Source organism: Pinus tabuliformis, chromosome 1_1, assembly GCF_031772625.1.
Source record: "Pinus tabuliformis cultivar Carrire ecotype Pingquan chromosome 1_1, CPIR1, whole genome shotgun sequence".
NCBI classification, from domain to species: Eukaryota; Viridiplantae; Streptophyta; class Pinopsida; order Pinales; family Pinaceae; genus Pinus; species Pinus tabuliformis.
Genome location: NC_142297.1, coordinates 563,618,110 through 563,638,177, shown reverse-complemented (window position 1 = coordinate 563,638,177; position 20,068 = coordinate 563,618,110). Strand labels below are relative to the sequence as shown.

The following is a 20,068-nucleotide window of genomic DNA, read 5'->3' as shown; positions in this document are numbered from 1 at the left end:
ATGAAGGAAAAGAATTTAACATTACCATTAATTGCCAGCGTATTTGGTCAAACTATATCAGGAAAATGAGTCTTCCAGTGCAAGATGTTGGTAGGGTTTAGGATTTAAGTTTTTTTTTTATGAAAAGAAAAGAACAAAAAAAAAAAAAGGAATTTTTCTTGTTGACTCAAACATTGTCGCATCTAGTAGGCTACTCAACCATGTAGGGCCATTTTGGTACACCAAACAAGCAATCTGAACCAGTGTTGTGAACATCTCGATAACATCTTGATTTTATCTCGAAATCACAATTTTTAGCCTAGCCAATGTTTGCCGATTTTTACCTATATTTTTATGCTAACTTTTTAATGGTATCTTAATTTTCCCGATGTGAGCAGATTTTCACCGATATTTTTTCGATTTTTACGACGATTTGGTTTTCCAAACCCTTGCCGATTTTATCCCGATGTCGATGTTCACAACATTGATCTGAACTAATCCATTGGCTTATTTGCTACAGCAAATACTGAATAAATCACACTGCAACCTTCACAAATAAAATATTGTGGAAATAATAGTGCTGGAAACTGACAAAAAGATAGTGCACACACATAAAAATGACACCATTATTTGTGGACAAATGTCCCCAGAAAAACCCAACTTGGGAAAACCAGTGTAGCAGAGGAGGGTTTTATTATTATGCAGCAGTGAAATTCTAAGTACAATCTGTGGATGCCCAACTGGCAATCCAAACAGCAAGAAAATCTGGCCAAAATTATTTAAGGCAATTTCCCTTCTGTAGTAGCAGCTATAACCACCCTCCTAAATTTTGCCTATGCTTCGATTTTGGAGCCTTCCTTTTAAACCACAGCAGCTCATCTTGCACTAATCCAGGTACTTGTGCTTTAACTGAGGCTTATTCTTTTCATCTTGGCTTGTGTTTTCTCACTTAGTTCATTTTCTAACCCACAAGCCGATCTCCTGACTTGGTCCCTTAACAGTTTTGGGCTTGCCTCAGAGAACTACGTAATTCTTGAGGACAAATGGCCTTATTGTTGGGAATTGTGCAATCCTGACTGCTAATGAGCTTTGACCTCTGGAAATGCGTAGTCATGGAGGGGCATGTTGAATTTCCACGACCTTATGTCTAGGTTAGAGTCTTAAAATCACTGACACTACCAAACCAAGAATCTCAACCATAAACTATTTTGCACAGCGGAAATATATTCACAAATATACATGGTTTTTAACAAAATTGTACAATATTGTACAATCCCAATCTTCGTTATATTAAACCAAATCTGAATAATACAACAACCTATGGTATACAAGATACAATGACAAACTCTGTTGCAACTTCGATGTCATATCTTGCCCTGTCAATCCTTTGCTCCCGTACTGCTCACCAGTGTTGTGAAAATCGCGATTAAATTGCAATTTTTTCAGCTTGCCGATCAAATCGCGATTTTTATACGAAAAAATCGCCTACTTTTTTTTTGCCGATTTTTTCAAAAAATCGCGATTTTTACTGAAAAATCGTGCGGGGTCGGGGCAGCACGATTTTATAAACTTTTTTTTGGTTTTTCAGTTGCTCATTTGGACAGTGGCGTGCGCGGAGGGAAGAGGACACCTGATGTGGATGCCATCTCATTGGATGGGATTGACACCACTGCTGCATGGAGGGTTGAGGCCGAGAGGCCTCTCATGGATTCTACTGATGATTGGTTAGTGCAAGATGTAGTGGAGGGGGAGGAGGAGGAGGAGCAGGTGGAGGAGGAGGAGGAGGAGGAGCAGGAGGAGGAACAGGAGGAGGAGGTGACACCGCCTGCCCGGGCTACCACTACCACCAGTAGAGGACGTGGTCTACCTCCTATAGCTCCTACTTCTAGTTCTTCAGCTTCTAGAGCACATCAGACTCCACTGCCATTTCCACCAACACGGGCACCAGCATCTACATCTAGAGGGAAAGGGAAAGCTGTGGCATTTTCTCGCAAGAGGGGTAGAGGAAATCAATAGGATTAGACTTTCATTTTATTGTATATGACATTATGACATGATGAGATACATTATCATATTTTTTGTTGATATTTTGAGGCTGAGTTGGGACTCATGAGTCAGGACTTACTATTCAGGACATGATTCAATGTTATGTGTGATTTTAGCGCTAGAAATGATATTAAACATCTTATATATTAGTTTTTTTATCATATTTATGTGTCAATGTATTTATTTTATGTTGTAGATGGTTTAGATATTAAAAAAATTGAAAAAAAATGAAATTTTTGTACCAAACGATTTTTGTACCAAACGATTTTTTCCGATTCGTTCCCCGCGCCGATTTAATCCAGATCGCGCTTTTCACAACACTGTTGCTCACTAGTAGTGCCTTAGTCCATCAAGGCCACCACACATCGAGACTCCAAGAAGGCTACCTCCTAACAATGTTGCAAGTCACTTCTGCTGCATGTACACAGGCTCATCAAACTGCTCTCTAGGCTGGCCAATATCTGAGCTCCAATCTGCCTTCTAGTAATCTCTTTCGTCCATCAAAGAGCTACTCATAAGGCTACAATCTTCACCCAATCACGCACCAACAACGTCCTTCTTGTCTGCTGCTCTAGGGCTACTTTGGGTAGCCAACACACTACCCTCCAATCAGATCAATGGAACCCAAGCACGTCACTGCAAGATCTGCTCCTAGTTGATATTTTCTTCACATCCAAGACAAATCCAAAACTTGGCTCTCACAGACTGCTAGAATGATCCAAAACAAGTCAAATCTTTGACCCAATACAAGACACAAATGTTGCTCTGAGTCTATAGTACTGTTGTCCCTAGTTATGGCATTGACACATTGCAACAGCCCTTACATCTCCACCCAAACATCCTTTATTTAACTGCAGCCTAGTCAAGGCAATATGCCCTGATTTAGTGTTGTTGTTTTGGGGTTATACCACCCTCAAACAGTCCCGCGTAGGCACCTTTCTGAGGTGGTATCGGTTAATGCCTACCACAGCTAACCTCCTGTATCTACGGCCCACACAAAAATATAGATACCTGACCTTAAAGTTGCCACACAGACCTACATTATCCTCTGTTGAAACTCGGCCCTCAAGCCAACTCTTCGGCCCTCTAATAGGAGCTCAAATACCCTTCAATGAGCCCTAAAACAGTCCTCAATTACCTCGTTGTCCTTGCCTCTTTGTTGCGTCCTCAACAGAGCTTCTACTTCCTTGACCGAGTTCTTCTTGAGCTCTTGTATTGCACTTTTGGATGATTCAAATGGCATGTCTTCACCCTCCTTTAATAGCCTAAAAAGGGGCTCCGCCGAATTAATGAAGAGACCTTCTATTGGAGTAATTTACATCAAGCCTACATGACTTGAAAACCAATAATTACTAGTCAACTTAAAAAATTCATAACTTCGTTTCTAGAGCTCTGATTTGAGTGATCTTTGGAGCATTGGAATCAGCTCAACAAGCTCTATCACCTCAAATTTTCCCAAGCTCAAATTCATCATAGTTTTGACCCAAATCCCAATGGGTGCAAAACCCCATGCTTGCGTCCAAGCCCACAAGTGACTGTTGTGGTGCTTTTCCCTCCAAACTTTGAACCCTAGGGCTTGGAGTACCTCCCAAGCTACACAAATCGACACTCCCTCTTAGCGAGGGAGGTACTTCCAAGACTAGGAAGTAACTCATCGTCATCGCTACTTGCAACACTAGCCCAACTATTGGTGCTAACAATCGCAGTAATCCCTGTACGGTGAACTACGCCCTTCTCAGAAGGGTCATTATCACTGCTGGAAGCACCCTGCTTATTTTTCTTATCCTGTAACGTCTTCCACTCTCTCCATGATTCCTTCTGGTTGTTGTAGGAGCACCCTTGCTCCCCACTAACCACACGCTCTTCTTAGGTTGCAGAGTCTCCCTCTGAATCTGCAAGCTCCCTCTCGAACTAGACTCCCTCTGAGTCTCTAGAACCTGGACCTTCTCGGGAAGGTGTACCTTCTTCTTGGGAACCTGTACCTACTCCTTTGAAGCCTACACATGCACCTGCTCCTACTTCTCTAGAACCTGCACCTGCTCCACCTGCTTCTTTCCATGATCCACAGGCTTGCCCATCAACCTATAGAGACCATGCTCTCTAACTCCGAGTACAATCCCATCGGACTTAGAGCCTCTAGGCCTGAGTCTTGCCTTCCCATCCTGGAACAAGACCTCAAAACCCTTCCTCTCGATCATCAAGATGGAAATCATACTATATATGAGTCCTGGTACAAACAGTACATCCTGGACCCACATCACACGTTCTGTCTCCATATTGAATGGCACAACACACGATCCTCAGATCTCCTACTCTTGTCGCCCAACACCATGTACAACTTCGAGTCCCATTTAGCTAGAGTCTCAAAACCTCCTGTAACCCTGTCATATGCTTCGTTGCACCACTGTCCACGTACCATCCATCCTCATTGACCACACGCTCTTCTTAGACTGCAGAGTCTCCCTCTGAATCTGCAAGCTCCCTCTCAAACTAGACTCCCTCTGAGTCTCTAGAACCTAGACCTTCTCGGGAACCTATACCTGCTCCTTTGAAGCCTGCACCTGCACCCGCTCCTACTTCTCTGGAACCTGCACCTGCTCCACCTGCTTCTTTCCATGATCCACAAGCTTGCCCGTCAACCTGTGGACACCATGCTCTCTAACTCCGAGTACAATCCCATCGGACTTAGAGCCTCTAGGCCTGAGTCTTGTCATTGATGATTGCGAGAAATGAGAAAACATAGCAAAGTCCTCCTCTTCCAATCTCCTGGAGAGATCATCTCTCTCAACTAAAGTGGCAACAACGGCGGCCTACTTTCCTTTCCTTTCCTCTTCTCATCATCTCCCTGCTTCTTTATCGGACATCTCGACGAATAATGACCCATCTCGCCACAGTTAAAACACTTGACGTTACTTAAGTCCTTCCTTTGCTTATCCTTCATTCGTGATGCAAGTGCCATGTCATCATCTGAAGCCTTCTTCTTCAGATGAAGATCCTCGTCTCGCAACTCTTCCTGAATGAAGTCATCCCACAACCTATCCCAGTTTGGAAGCTTCTCCCTGGAAACGATCCCTTTGATGAAGGGCTTCCAATCCTTAGTGAACCCTTTCAAGGAAATCCTTACCATATCTCCATCTAAGGTAGACACACCGATGGCAGCAAGCTCATCTTTGACCTGAGACAATCTCGTCAGATACGAGGTCACGCTTTCACCCTTTATCATCTTGGTGGACTTCAACTTATCCTCCAATACCAGTACCCGGTTCTCGTTCTTATTCTGGAACAAATTCTGAAGAGCCATCCACATCTCATGTGCATTGTTCTTCCTGGACAAATGAGGTATTAGGGCATCCTTCACACCATCTAGGATGATCAATCTCGTCCTCGCATCCAAATATTCATATATTTCCAGCTCCTTAGGGTCGGTTGGCTTCTTGATCTCTTTCTCGGCGAACTCCCAGAGCCTGTTGACCTACAAGATCAACCTGATCCTTTCCTTCCAAGGACTATAGTTGGGAAACCCCTCCAACCTGTCCTCATACCGGAGACCTGCTTGCAACTTTGACATTGTAGTAAGCCCTTCACTTACAATGTGACCAACTCCCTCTCACGTTGTACTTCGCTACGCACAACTCTGATTTACTTACTTCTAATATACGCTCTAATACCATGTTGAATTTCCACGACCTTGGGTCTAGGTTAGAGTTTTAAAATCACTGACGCTACCAAACCAAGAATCTCAACCATAAACTACTTTGCACAGCGGAAATATAAGGCAGTAAATCATATATGCACAAATATACACGATTTTTAACAAAATTGTACAATCCCAATCTTCATTATATTAAACCAAATCTGAATAATACAACAACCTATGGTATACAAGATACAATGACAAACTTCGTTGCAACTTCAATGTTGTATCTTGTCCTGTCGGTCCTTCGCTCCCGTACTATTCACTAGTAATGCCTTAGTCCATCATAGCCACTACACATCGAGACTCCAAGAGGGTTGCCTCCAATCAATGTTGCAAGTCGCTTCTACTGCATGTACATGGGCTCATCAAACTACTCTCTAGGTTGGCCAATACCTAAGCTCCAATCTACCTTCTAGTAGCCTCTTTCGTCCATCAAAGAGCTACTCATAAGGCTGCAATCTTCACCCAATCACGCACCAACAACGTCCTTCTTGTCTGCTGCTCTAAGGCTGCTTTGGGTAGCCAACACACTACCCTCCAATCAGATCAATGGCACCTAATCACATCACTGCAAGATCTGCTTCTAGTTAATCGTTTCTTCACATCCAAGACAACTCTAGCACTTGGCTCTCACAAACTGCTAGAATGATCCAAAACAAGTAAAATCTTTGACCCAATACAAGATACAAATGTTGCTCCAAGTCTATAGTTTTGTTTTCCCTAGTTAGGGCATTGACTCGTTGCAACAACCCTTACTTCACCTAGACAGTCGTTGTTTAACTACGGGCTAGTCAAGGGAGTATGCCCTGATTTAGTGTTGTTGTTCTGGGGTTATACCACCCTCAAACAGTCCAGTGTAGGTACCTTTCTGAGGTGGTATGGCCTGTGGCCTACCACAGCTAACCTCCTGTACCTACGGCCCACACGAAAACAGAGATACCTCGTGTTAATGCTGCCCCACAAACCTGTGTTATCCTCTATTGAAACTCGGCCCTCAAGCTAGCTCTTCGACCCTCTAATAGCAGCTCGAATACCCTTCAATGAGCCCTAAAACAGTCCTCAACTGCCTCGTTGTCCTTGCCTCTTTGTTGCATCCTCAATGGTCCTTCTACTCCCTTGACCGAGTTCTTCTTAAGCTCTTGTATTGCACTTTTGGATGATTCAAATGGCATCTCTTCACCCTCCTTTTATAGCCTAAAGAGGGGCTCCATCAAATTCATGAAGAGACCCTTCTATCGAAGTAATTTACATCAAGCCTACATGACTTGAAAACCAATAATTACTAGTCAACTTCAAAAATTCATAACTTTGTTTCTAGAGCTTTGAATTGAGTGATCTTTGGAGCGTTGGAATCGGCTCGCCAAACTCTATCACCTCAAATTTTCCCAAGCTCAAATTCATCATAGTTTTGACCCAAATCTCGATGGGTGCAAAATCCCATGCTTGGGTTCCAAGCCCACAAGTGACCCTTGTGGTGCTTTGCCCTTCAAATTGTAAAACCTAGGGCTTAAAGTACATCCCAAGCTACACAAATCAACAGGGCAGCCTAGTACTGAGCCCAGAAATTGCGCAGACACCACTGTGCTTAGAAATTGCGCAGTGCATGAGCCAAAGAGTTGCACAATCCTTCCCAGAACTGTGCAATCCTCCCGGGCAATGCATGACAGTTTTCTCGAAAAAAGCACAAAAAAAAGCATCCCTATAAAATAGTGAACTATTTTTAGTAACCCAAAGGAGGCACTTGTGTCAATTTTAGAAACTTTCGCCAAGTGTCACTTTTTCCTTGATTTTAGGCATGCGTAAACCCTAACTTGACCAAATCTATTTAATTGACGCTGCTAGAGCTCATTTGCACACTCGATCTTGGAGCTCTAGCATTCCTGAGGAGATCAAGGAGCCTTCGGTGCGATCGTCGTTGCTTGTCCAGGTGAGTTTTGAGTTTCTCGTCTTTTGCCATTATTTCTGTCGCTTTTTGTTGTTTAGCATGTGTGAGTGTTGTTTCACTTGTTTCTTTACACGACTGCTGGCATTTTAGCTTGTAAAAGTGTTGTTTCAAGTTATAGATAGTCTTTCCCAAGTGTCGCATGAGTTTTCCCATTTTTGCACCAACGGTCATTGTTGCGGCGACTCTCTTCACATGCTTTGTTTTCCTTCAGTTTAATCAATTGTTACACTTGTTTCACCTGCATGCATCAACACTTCGTCAGATTTGCACTCAGCATCACACCATCTTTCAGATCTGCTTGTTTTTCACTCCCCTTGGGCAGATCCAGGTCCCCTTTGCTCGGATTTCATGTGCACAACTAGCTCTGTGCAATCTGGAGACTCAAGCCTTTGGCTTGGCTTTTGGAATTGCGCAGAGCCTAGCTTGGGCTGGCTCCTACTACGCACTGCGTTGTTCCAAGAGTCAATCTCCCAACTTGGCCACTCTCCCAGGGCTTGGCCCAGACTGAATTGCGCATTGCATAGTTCCACTCATCAAGCTCCCACACTGACTACTAGGACTGCGCAATGCCTAGTTCCCACAGTCATCCAGTCACCCCTATCAGTTAAAATTGCACAATCCTTCCCATCATGAGTCTGGCTTTTAGCTAACAGTTGCTTTCCATGAGTGTCCTCTTTGTCCCACAGGTACAGTTGTTCTAGAGCATCTCTCTAGCAGTTACAGTTACCATGGCATCCAAGAGAGCTGCATCAAAGGAAATCGCCGAAAGTAGTACTGGGAAGAAGTTGAGCAGATATCAGTGGATTTACCAGTATATGCAGATACTCAGTTCTTCATTGAGAAGGGAACAACACTGACATGGAAGCAGATCAAAGACACTTTGGCAAAGGACTTCAAGGCAGATTTAGAGGACCGGCAGGTATCTTAGCATCTAGCGGTCAGGGTTATACAAGGTTGCATGCAGGTACCCCGACTTCTCATGTGCAGACATCATCAGTTGGATTGTCTCACATACGAATGAGCAAACTATGACATTGAGCAGTGTCAGCGGGGGAGAGCTTGCCATCTTTAGGGCAGATAAATTTTAGTAGATGTATCACTTACCCAAGTCAGTGAAGCGCATGGACTCACTTTTCTATGCCACCATAGCTATGTGAACACTAGAGACATTGTCAAGCACTGGGTGAAAGAGTCATCGAAGTTTAAACAGGTACCCACCCATGTTTACAAGACAAATCCCTTAGGAAGGCTTACCAGTTCTTGATCATCTTTGCTTACAGAATATGCATTGCATGAACATGTGTTAAAAGCTTCAGAGAACTTTCCCGATCAAATTTTGGAGAAAAAGCAGCTTCAAAGGTTCTTTGGATGTTTGAACTACAACAGGTATTTTAATGAGAATCGGGGCAAGGATGTAAGAATGTTGCAAAAAAGACTGAAAGGAGAAATAAGTCAGTCCAAATAATAAAACAAAAAGTGCAAAATTTGCCAAAGCTACACCTGCCAAAAATGGACTTGCCATATATTCTCATGGAAGCATTGTTGTCATGAAACTTGTTACAATGCAACAACATCCTTCACCTGGCAGAAGTTTCAACATTCAAATCAGATTTGGATATTTAAATCACTGCAGAATGGCCTGCTTTCTGAATGACAGATTCTCTTTCAGTTGGAACAACAAATGCAAATACACTAGCTCTCTTATGCAGAAAGTGGACCTGCTGTGACCACTCTATGGGACCAGATATGTTACTCTTTGAGGTACATGCAAATTACTTTTAATGAAATATATGATGCATTTTCAAAACAAGTCTGTGCTTCACATTGGAAAAGTTTCGCATAACAATGCCTAGGGAAATGAGTTAATAAATATCTTTGCAACATGGTGTGCCAAAAGATAAGATGTGGCTTAGTAAGTGTTCAAAAATTGCCACCATGGCAAGTTGTCTTACTTCTAAGATGATGCTAAAAGAGTCAACTGCATAAGAAAGTGACTTTAGAGATGCTTTGCTCAAGATGGTGTGAAATTCTAATGTGCATCCTAGTTGCAATATGTTTTTGTTCCTGTGATTCAAAATTTATATGGAATCCTCGATACTAAATGAAGGCACTGAAGCCTTGCAACATTATCATGGACACTGAAAACAGTAAGCAATCAACGATTTATCTTAAAGTCTGATAAATAAATAAGTAAACAAGAGAGAGCAGTATTAACACTATTCTAGCAGTGCTTAACTCTACATTGGTTGGCAGAAACTAGACAACAACAAAAACTGATGATTTCATCATATACTGTTTATAAACTATATCCAAAGATGATGGAAGCATGAAACTTTGACCAAGTTATAACTTTAGACAAGGTCTTGTATAAGAAATATCAATAAAGAGGATGTAGAATACAAGCACTTAAATTGAACATGAAATAGACCATTAGATGTCGCCAGCATACCGGTTGATCACTTAGGTCCGTTGAATTTTCATCTCCAACAATGTCATGGGAAGAAGACACAGTTTCTTTACACTCAGTTTCATCCTCGTTGAAACTGAACATCAAATCCAAGTAAGAGGATACAGTTTGTGATATGCTTGGTTTTTCACTTTCAGCAGTCAAAAACTTCTCTGCCTCCAGGTATGTTGAAGATGCATGCTCACTCAGACGTTCTATAAACCCAACAGCATCTTCTATTCTGTCCTCCATGTTTATCGACATAACTGTGTCCTGGTGTCAGAAAGGAGAAACAAGAACAGAGCTAAGCACCCAAATAAAACATACGAAAAGAAAACAACTTATCAAGAATCTAAAGATATCCTATATCAAGAAAGAAATTAATACCATGTCAAATGTCAGCAGAACAATGTGTGTATATATATATATATAGCGAGAGACAGAGAGAGAGAGAATATGGCCTAGCATGATTTTTATAAGAAACAATCCAAGAAATGGTAGAGAGTGGGAAAAATAGTATCGAAAATGGACATTCTACTTCATACAATACCGAGAAGGATAGGTATTTCTCACGTTATTTCAAGATTATTTGAAGACAATAACCAACTGGCCGTTTCAGCCAACAAATGACAATTTCTCATCAATTTCAATGTATAGGTTTTATATGTGTCCTGGAGCTAGATACTCACTCAAACCAGATATTCTGTAGAGGGTTCATAAGCAAAAGGACATTTCTTCAGATTTGGGACTTGCAACTTGAAATATTCTCTTGTTACCTTTATTGTGGTAATTTTTTTTAAACATTTCAAGTTTTCTTCATTTTATCCTCTCCAATCATCAGAAATAGAATGGAAACCTCAAACACCTCAAAATAAATCCCCTGCCCATTTCAAAATAAACATCATCAAAAGAATCGGAGAAAGCTGGAAAGGCATTTGAAGCTAGGTTGAGGGAAGTTAAATGCGCTCATTAATGGGGTGGGGGTGCAGGCCTATCCACTAAATCAAGGGTTTGGTTTTTCCCTTATTGCACTTCGAAAAACCCAGATCAGTTGCATAAGCGAGAGGGAACTTATGTAGGGTTGGCAAGTTAGAAGTTTAGAACAGATGGAATTCTACAATAAAAAACCCCTCATTCAGAAAGGGCAAGACAAAAAACATTTCAATGACCATGAGAATAAAAATAAAAAAAAGGCTACTTGTCCTTCCTAGACTGAAATAGACTGTGTTGTAACAACATGAAACCACCCTATCAAATTAGACAAGGATGCTAATTTGTCCACCTATGGTATCCTACAGCTATGCAAAACAATGAAGCATCAGTTGCCCATTTTCATCCCAGACAGATTGGCATTCAATCTCTGGATATCTCCTTATTCGAAGAAGATCATCAGAAATTTGGTAGACAATGCCCCAAGGGCCAAAAGTAGTGCCCCCCAACTATGAGAAAATGAGGGCTGTTGTATTGGCCAGCAAGAAAGGCCAGCACTAACTGTGCCCCCCAACTATGAGAAAATGAGGGATGTTGTATTGGCAACAAGTAAGGCCAGCACTAAGGTAATGTGTATCATAATAGGGAGAGTTTTGGGGTCTCAATTATGTCAAATGGTTGGACAAATAAATCCAACTTTTGATATGGCATGATACTACATGGAAGCTAAAGGACAAAACCAAAGGTGGAGAGGGAAGACGTTATATAGATTATGGAGCATACTTGTCGAAGGCATTATTAACATGAGTTCATTAGACTCTGTTGTTCATTATACATCAACCCCTTCTTCAAAACATTAATAGCACTACATGTGTCAGAAAATAATTCAAATTCAAGTAATTCAACGTTGCATTATTAATTAATTTGCAATGATGGCAATATATATAATTCAAAATTGAACTATTAATCATTTTGCAATGACAAGTGGTGTGTAAACCAGATTTGCATCCTGTACTATTTCATAGGAGTCTGTCGAACACTAGGAGATGGCTGTCCCAGCGACCATGATTAATACCATTGTAGATGTTGTCCCCAGATATAACAATGACAACAAATGCTTGTTGGATATTTATGATGGTAGGTAATCTCGACAAATGAATGCGAGACTTAAAGAGATCCTATTTGTGAGCATACTAGAATTGAACTACATGCCAAGAATAAAGTGTGGGAATTTAGGGGAATTTCTACTTGATACAAAAATGTTTCATTAAGAGAAATTTCTACTTGATATAAAAAGGTTTTATAACTAATAAGAAAACAGAAGTCCCGCAAAATTGGAATAACTGTAAGTGTTACAACCTTGATGATTGTCACAACCATGCAGATTGAGTAGGCAAAATAATAAAGCACATGTGGTCAATTTTCAAATGATAATTGTGCATACAACATGAGTCAAGTGCAACCCATAGATTTCTATAAGCAATATCAAGTGGAAACTCCTTTGTTTAGATCATTGAGTATACGTTTACTTTCATCGATAACTAAAAAATCATTATTGAATTTCAAATTCAGTCCATTTTGTTTCACATTCACAAGCACTGTTATCAGAACCGGACTGAACTGGTCTGTCTGACCATTTTCAAGGGAAAATTGGTCCAAACCGGTGTCATGGACCAAAAAAGGCCATTTCAATACCGAACTGGCTGGTTCTTGTATGGAACCGGCACGTTCAGTACTTTTCACTAAACCGCCTAGTTTCATACAATGCTACAAACGACCCTTTGAATGCAATTTTTTTTGGAAAAATAGAATAATTTATGAGTGGGGAAGCATAGTATTTGACCATATTGCCCAACTAACGCTATGCAATCAATGGTAATGTCAAATTCTTCAAGTAAAAGGTATTTCATCATTTTACTTAAATTTTTAACATTACCATTAATTGACTTGGGATGTTTGAGAGTGGTTCCAACCACATTGGATTTCATATGGAGAAAATAGAATTTCAGAACCCACTCAAAATCCAGCAGACTTAACAGTTTTCAAGATTTCAGGATTGGGGGGATTGCAATGTTTCCATTGAATTTTTTCATGTACAAGGTTATGGAACCAACATTTAATCAAGAGCACCAAGCCCTCTATGTGCCTTGATGTTAGTGGCATTGATTGTTGAACTCCTTTATCATGACCCTATTGACCATTGAAGCACACTTGAAGACTCCATGCCCTAAGGATATGTCGGAGGATTCTTCCACCTACAGAGCTCACATATCATTAGAGCTTTTAAGCTCTTTCTTCTCTCTTCTTCTCTATTGTACTCATATTCTGCAAGCCCTGTAGGGATATTGTGAAGTGATGCTAGCATGATGAAATAAAGTCATGTAACAGACCTAGGTAGCTTAGGACTTTGTTATCAAGTGAGTTCACTTTAGGGAGTTTCTTTTATTTGGAATATTTTTCGTGTTTTTTAGCGCTTAATAATTAATTGAGTTTTTTCTACCAATTAACCCCAAAGCTGGAGTGCGGCTTATTAGCAAGGCCTTAGTGAGTCTGACTATCTATAGTCATTGCATATTATCATGTTAGATCACTCGTAAAATTTCGCGGAATTTGACTAGGTCTAGGTGTCATTTTTTGAATGATTTAAAATTTCCCGCAGGACAGGAATTTTAATAAATTTCTTATGTGAATTGTAAGAAGTGATGTCTAGAGAAGTTATAGGGGGTATGAGTAATCAAAATTACACCCCAAACCCTCAACTTACTACTAAGACACACTTTGAGGGGTGAAAATTCATTTTTGGACCCTCAAAACCCATTTTTCCTTGAGTCTAGGGGGAAATGTGGCAATAAATTAGCCAAAAAATAAAGAAATGGGAGAAAATAAATATCCACACATGTCAGAATGATGTGGAAATGAGGTGGAAATTCACCAAGAGTTAAAGTCAAGTTTAAGAGTGATGTGGACTCCACCAAGGACCAAGGATCAAGGAGAAACATGTGCTCAATTAAGGAAATCAAATTCCTTGAGAAGACCACAAGTTCTAGAGACAAATCGCATTTTTTGAGGAAGGGAGCTCGAGTTAAGTGATGAGTCATGAGTTTGGTGGAGATTTGCTTGAGTTACACTAAAGATGAGGTGGAGCGTGGTCTCCTACCACTCCACTTCACTCATCCACATGTCCCTCTCCTCTCCCACGAGTTCCTCAATCAAGGATAGTGTAGAGCATCTTGGAGGTTCGATTTGCATAAATGAGGACATTGGTGGTTGCCTTGGGATTGTCATCATTCCACTTGTCATATGGCTTCTCTCTTGGGATTATCTCCCATTCTCCTATTTAGATGAGCCTTTGGCTCTTATTGTTGTATCTTGATACGAGATCTTGTGTTTGGGGAAGCTCTGCTCTTTTGTGTACTCACATTTTAATGCAATAAAAGATTTTGGGGTTCACTTATGAGGTGTTATTCTTCTTTGGGCATGGTATAATTCTTCATCATTGTGTTTCATTTTTCTCCTTGTAATATCGTGCTTATTACTTACATATGCTTACGAGAGATTTGTTAGTGTAGAGCTAGCTTGCACTAGCATTTGGTTTTAGAGATTTATTCTAGATAGGGATTGTTTTAGTAGATTTTCAAACAAATCTCTAAGATTTCTTTATCATTATAGTTTCTAAACCCATATGGATCTAATGAGTTTATTTGAAGTTGTGTAAAAAAATATCTTTGAATCAAGCCTCAAGCATGAGGGGACATTCTTGGAGGAATCATCCCTCTCTTGAGCATGCACAGGAAAGGACCCACATTTATTGTCTCCCAAAGCGTCATCTTTTGATTTTGTGTTTGCAAGGATCGTTGGTTTTGGCTTGTTGTCAAGACTACTTCATTTAAATCATTTATCTTAAACATGTGTGCTTACATTGATTATATTTACTAATAAGAGCATGTCGTTGACTAGGCTAGGAGAGGGGTTCTACTCTAATCATTGGTCTAGTTTCTTGTATATTATTTATAAATTTTTTGCATATTTCTCTCACCATTTTCCACTCATTTTTGGGTCTGTTTTCGAAATTTGCAGCTACTATATAAGGGAGATACTTTACTCATTTTTAAGGGTTGTTTTGTAGAGAAAATCAAAATTTTGTTGAGGCCTTTTGCTCATCTTTGTTGACAGGATTGAGGGAATGCAAGCTCGAAACTACTAATCCTTTCTTGCAGACCCTTAGCGCTAATTTGGAGCCAAGTTTGATTAGGTTGTGACCTCTTGGAACCTCATTTTTTTTCTATTGGCAGTGAACTACAGGGGGCAGTCCCTTCATCTCTACTAGGTCGCGAACTTGTGGGAAGTGGTGACACCTTTTTCTTTAGGCAAAATGCTGCCACAAATCTCTATCATAATAGTGATTAAAACAGCCCTATTCTCTCCCTTTGTTCGCAGATTTTGTTGGCAATACTAAGAGGGGGGGTGAATCAATATTTCTTTTCAATTCTTATTTTTACCAGTTAAGATCACTTAGATAAACACAAAATGAACAATAAGAATAAATACTTTTATTAATCAGAAATAATGAGGACTCCAATCCTTTTCTTTACAATAAATCAAGTACAATAAAAATTAGGGCTCCAACCCTAGATGAAGACACCAATCTCCAATCCACCAGGCTCCAACTTGTACTTTGCCAAGCACTGACTTGGACTTCACGAGGCTCCAACCCTATCTTCCCAAGGCACCAACCTTTAGGGCTCCAACCCACTCACTAGTACAGGCTCCAACCTGGTCTTCTTGAGGACTCCTATCCTAGAGCTTCTCTATGTGGCTCCAACCTTACGCTTCAATTCTTCAAGCTAAGTTTAAAGATTCTTCAAGGCTCCCAATATCTTCTTCAATCAGCCCTGACAATATCTTCACCCTCAACAGTGCCCTCAATTGATTGTCCAAAGCACTTAGTTCATCAATGAAAATTTTGTCTTCTCAAAACGTGTCTCCACAGCTCTTCATGATACCCAAACAGATTCTTCAAGGTTACCTCACGATGACTTCAACAATGCATCATGGTATCCAAGGATGTCTCCAAGATCAGCTTCTACAAGTGTCTTCAGATGTCTTCAATAATACCTCAAGGTGTCTTCAATAAGTTGCCCCAAGAATTATCCAAGACAATGAAGGCCTCTCCAAGGTATACTCCAGAACTTCAAGAATGCTTCACAAGTCAATAGTTCTTCACTAGTCTTCACAAATGAACAAGTCTTCACAAGATTTGCAAACTATTTGCAAACTAGATTTCAACAAGTATGCTAGATACTCAAGATAGTCTTCAAAGAAACCTTTTAAATTCAAAGTTCCAAGTACACAGACTACTACAAACTCTGCTTCAAGGCCTCATCAAGATGTCTCCAAGGCTACCCTCAAAGATGCTTCTAAAAGGTCTTCTAAACTGTCCCAAACTTCACTTCAAGATTCCTTCACAGTACCTTCAAGGATTTCCCTAAAACAATCCCCAAAACTAGCTTCCAAAATCAATAGGACCTGCACCAAGTGATGATGTGTATGTTGAAGTATGACTGTGATAAATGATCTAATGACAACTCAAGAAGACAGAATTTTGGGCTAGACTATCCTCCACAAAGTGAGCTCACTTTAGGCTTCTTCTAAAACATACCTTATATATTTTTTTCATGGGTTGAAGATTTCCCAAGTCTGAAACTTCTTTAATTCATAGGTCAAGGTTCCATGCCATAGTTTTGTCCACCAATCCGAGCTTCAGATTCACTGATCCAGGATCTTGACAAGCTATAAAGTTTTCATAGGTCTGAAAGTTTAATGCCACAAGTTAGCATTAAAATATAGGTCTGAAATTACTATGTTATTGTCACAAATCCAAGGTATTGCAGGTCTGGTTTTTAAAGGCTCCCAATATCTTCTTCAATCAGCCCTGACAATATCTTCACCCTCAACAGTACCCTCAATTGATTGTCCAAAGCACTTAGTTCATCAATGAAAACTTTGTCTTCTCAAAATGTGTCTCCACAGCTCTTCACGATACCCAAACAGATTCTTCAAGGTTACCTCATGATGACTTCAACAATGCATCCTGGTATCCAAGGGTGTCTCCAAGATCAGCTTCTACAAGTGTCTTCAGATGTCTTCAATAATACCTCAAGGTGTCTTCAATAAGTTGCCCCAAGAATTATCGAAGACAACAAAGGCCTCTCCAAGGTATGCTCCAGAACTTCAAGAATGCTTCACAAGTCAATAGTTCTTCACTAGTCTTCACAAATGAACAAGTCTTCACAAGATTTGCAAACTAGACTTCAACAAGTATGTTAGATACTCAAGATAGTCTTCAAAGAAACCTTTTAAATTCAAAGCTCCAAGTACAAGGACTACTACAAACCCTGCTTCAAGTCTTCATCAAGATGTCTCCAAGGCTACCCTCAAAGATGCTTCTAAAAGGTCTTCTAGACTGTCCCAAACTTCACTTCAAGATTCCTTCACAGTACCTTCAAGGATTTCCCTAAAACAATCCTCAAAACTAGCTTCCAAAATCAATAGGACCTGCTCCAGGTGATGATGTGTATGTTGAAGTATGACTGTGATAAATGATCTGATGACAACTCAAGAAGACCGACTTTTGGGCTAGACAATCCTACACAAAGTGAGCTCACTTTAGGCTTCTTCTAAAACATACCTTATATATTTTTTTCACAGGTTGAAGATTTCCCAAGTCTGAAACTTCTTTTATTCATAGGTCAAGGTTCCATGCCATAGTTTTGTCCACCAATCCGAGCTTCAGATTCACTGATCCATGATCTTGACAAGCTATAAAGTTTTCACAGGTCTGAAAGCTTAGTGCCACAAGTTAGCATTAAAATATAGGTCTGAAATTTCTATGTTGTTGTCACAGATCTGAGGTATTGCAGGTGTGGTTCTTAAAGTTTATAAGTGGTGTAAGGTGAGTCTGAGCTTCACAGGCTTGTCCACCATAGAATTATGATCCTCTGATCTGAAGTTCCAACCCTATCACAGTTTCCAGATATGTTTACCACAAGTTCGTGTCTTCCAAGTGTAGATGTCCATTGTCCCGGGCTTCTTCAGGTGAATACTCACACATCTATCTCCATAGTTCTGCAATTCCAAGCCAAAGCAAACTTGCAGATCCGAGATCCGTACCAAACTTGAATGATAACCCAACAGAAAATAGCCCAAACATTAAAATTTGATGTTCTCCTCGGCTTCCTCAGTTGCTTTTGTGCTTCTAATCCGAATTCTGTGTTTTCTTCACCGAAATTTGATGATTAGAATGAGGATTTCCGACTTGTATTTATACAAGTTTTTCCCTTCGCCGAATAGACGTGTCTGTTGGGTGTGGAACAGACTTGTGCATAGGTAGGCTTAGCTCAGCTAGCATAAATAATATAATATTTCATCTTAAAAAAATCATTTCTCTCGGTCTATGAGGAGTTAGAGGACGAGCAATAGCTCGTTGGAAAGGGGAAAATGTCCTCTACAAAATGGAGTCAATTTCATCCTTGAGTGAGGTCATTTTTCCATCAAGAAAATTGTATTTTGTGAACTTTGATCATTATTTTAGGATTTTATGCTTTGGACAGTGCTAGGGCTCCTTCATAGACTTAGGCCTTCAATCTTATGCGGGATCCTTCACATGTGTTCTTCATTAGGATTAGGGCATCTTCAAACAAGGCTAAGGCTTAAGGCATCCTATTTGCCAATCATTTATCCATGCATCATATAAGGACAAGGGTGTATTACATGCATGGGTCTATAAGAGTTTTATGGTAAGGGCTTCTTCATTCATCATCATGCATCATTAGATCATTCAAGATAAGGATATAAATGTAGCTAGGGAAATTGGCATCATCTTCATGCTTAGGGTTTGCATGAGATTAGGGCAACATCACAAAATGGTTATTCATGCATCACAAGAATATTTGCCATCTCCAACAATGCCATATTGACATCAATGACAACTTTGACCAACAGTCTCCCCCTTTGTGATTGATGGCAATATTCTTGCCCCTTCAACAATTTCTCCCCCTTTGACATCAATGGCAAATGGGGTGCCCAAGTACTCCCCCTATCACGATGCTTCATCGTATTTTCTTCATCAATGATAGTTTTTCATGATAGATATGTGGCTCCCCTTGTCATGGTGCTCTTCTTTAATGAACTTGCTCCCCTAAGCCTTTGCATGCATTCATGGAAATGGATGAGGTAGATGATCAACCAACTCCCCCTGCCTACATAAACTCCTCTAACTCTTCTTTTTTCTCAAGATAAGAAAGATTGTTTCCTTGTGATCAGGTGGAAGACATCTTCAACAATAGATGTGTAGTGAAGACACAATATCATGACTTTCTTCAATGGAATTACTCCCAAGAGATGAATATCCATGTGTGACTCATCAAGGATTTCATAGGGCTCTTCATGGATAGCTTCTGCAAGAATAGTCAAGAATCACAAGCTCCCCCTAACAATATGCACGGTCTCCTTCTTGGCAGAATTTCGTCATCAAAACTTGGAATATCATATCTCCCACAGATGTACTCATTCAATCAACAACATGTATTGTTGGCTTGAGTGTTCAAGAGACTTTCGAATCCAATTTGCTTACTTCTCCATACTTGTGTAACTTTCTTTTCTGGCTTGGTAGTCATGGTTTCAGCTTGTAACAATATGCAAGAACCATATGGTCCCCAGAACTCATTCAATACAATTGTTCACAAGAGACTTTCATCCAATTTGTCCCAAATCACGAGCCATATGTCCAACATTATGGCATTTAAAGCATTCCATCTTGTTCATGAATGAGGAATCATGACTTCGTCTTGCAAAGTTGCTTCTAGGAGACTGATGTGGGCCATTATATTCATCCTTGTGGTATGCCCTACAATCCTTTGCCATGTGCCCAAAATTTGTACAAGAATAACAATAACCAAAAAATATACTTTGGTACCTGGAGGATGGAGATTGCCTTGATGTACTTCTAAAGTCATTCTGCCTTGGG

General features: G+C 40.3%; 1 protein-coding gene across 9 annotated transcripts in view; it reads right to left on the bottom strand.

Moving 5' to 3' along the window:
• The window catches only part of LOC149214389 (uncharacterized), a 229,267-nt gene that overhangs the window by 5,992 nt on the left and 203,207 nt on the right, over positions 1-20,068 (bottom strand). For 6 of the 9 annotated variants that reach the window (XM_089392288.1, XM_089392287.1, XM_089392289.1 and 3 more), the window contains exon 10: positions 10,117-10,386. In XM_089392288.1, coding sequence (XP_089248414.1) covers positions 10,117-10,386 — 270 coding nt within the window. Of the gene's footprint in view, positions 1-10,116; positions 10,387-20,068 lie in introns of those variants that run through there. The other 3 variants (XM_089392292.1, XM_089392293.1, XM_089392294.1) reach the window with 2 other exon arrangements.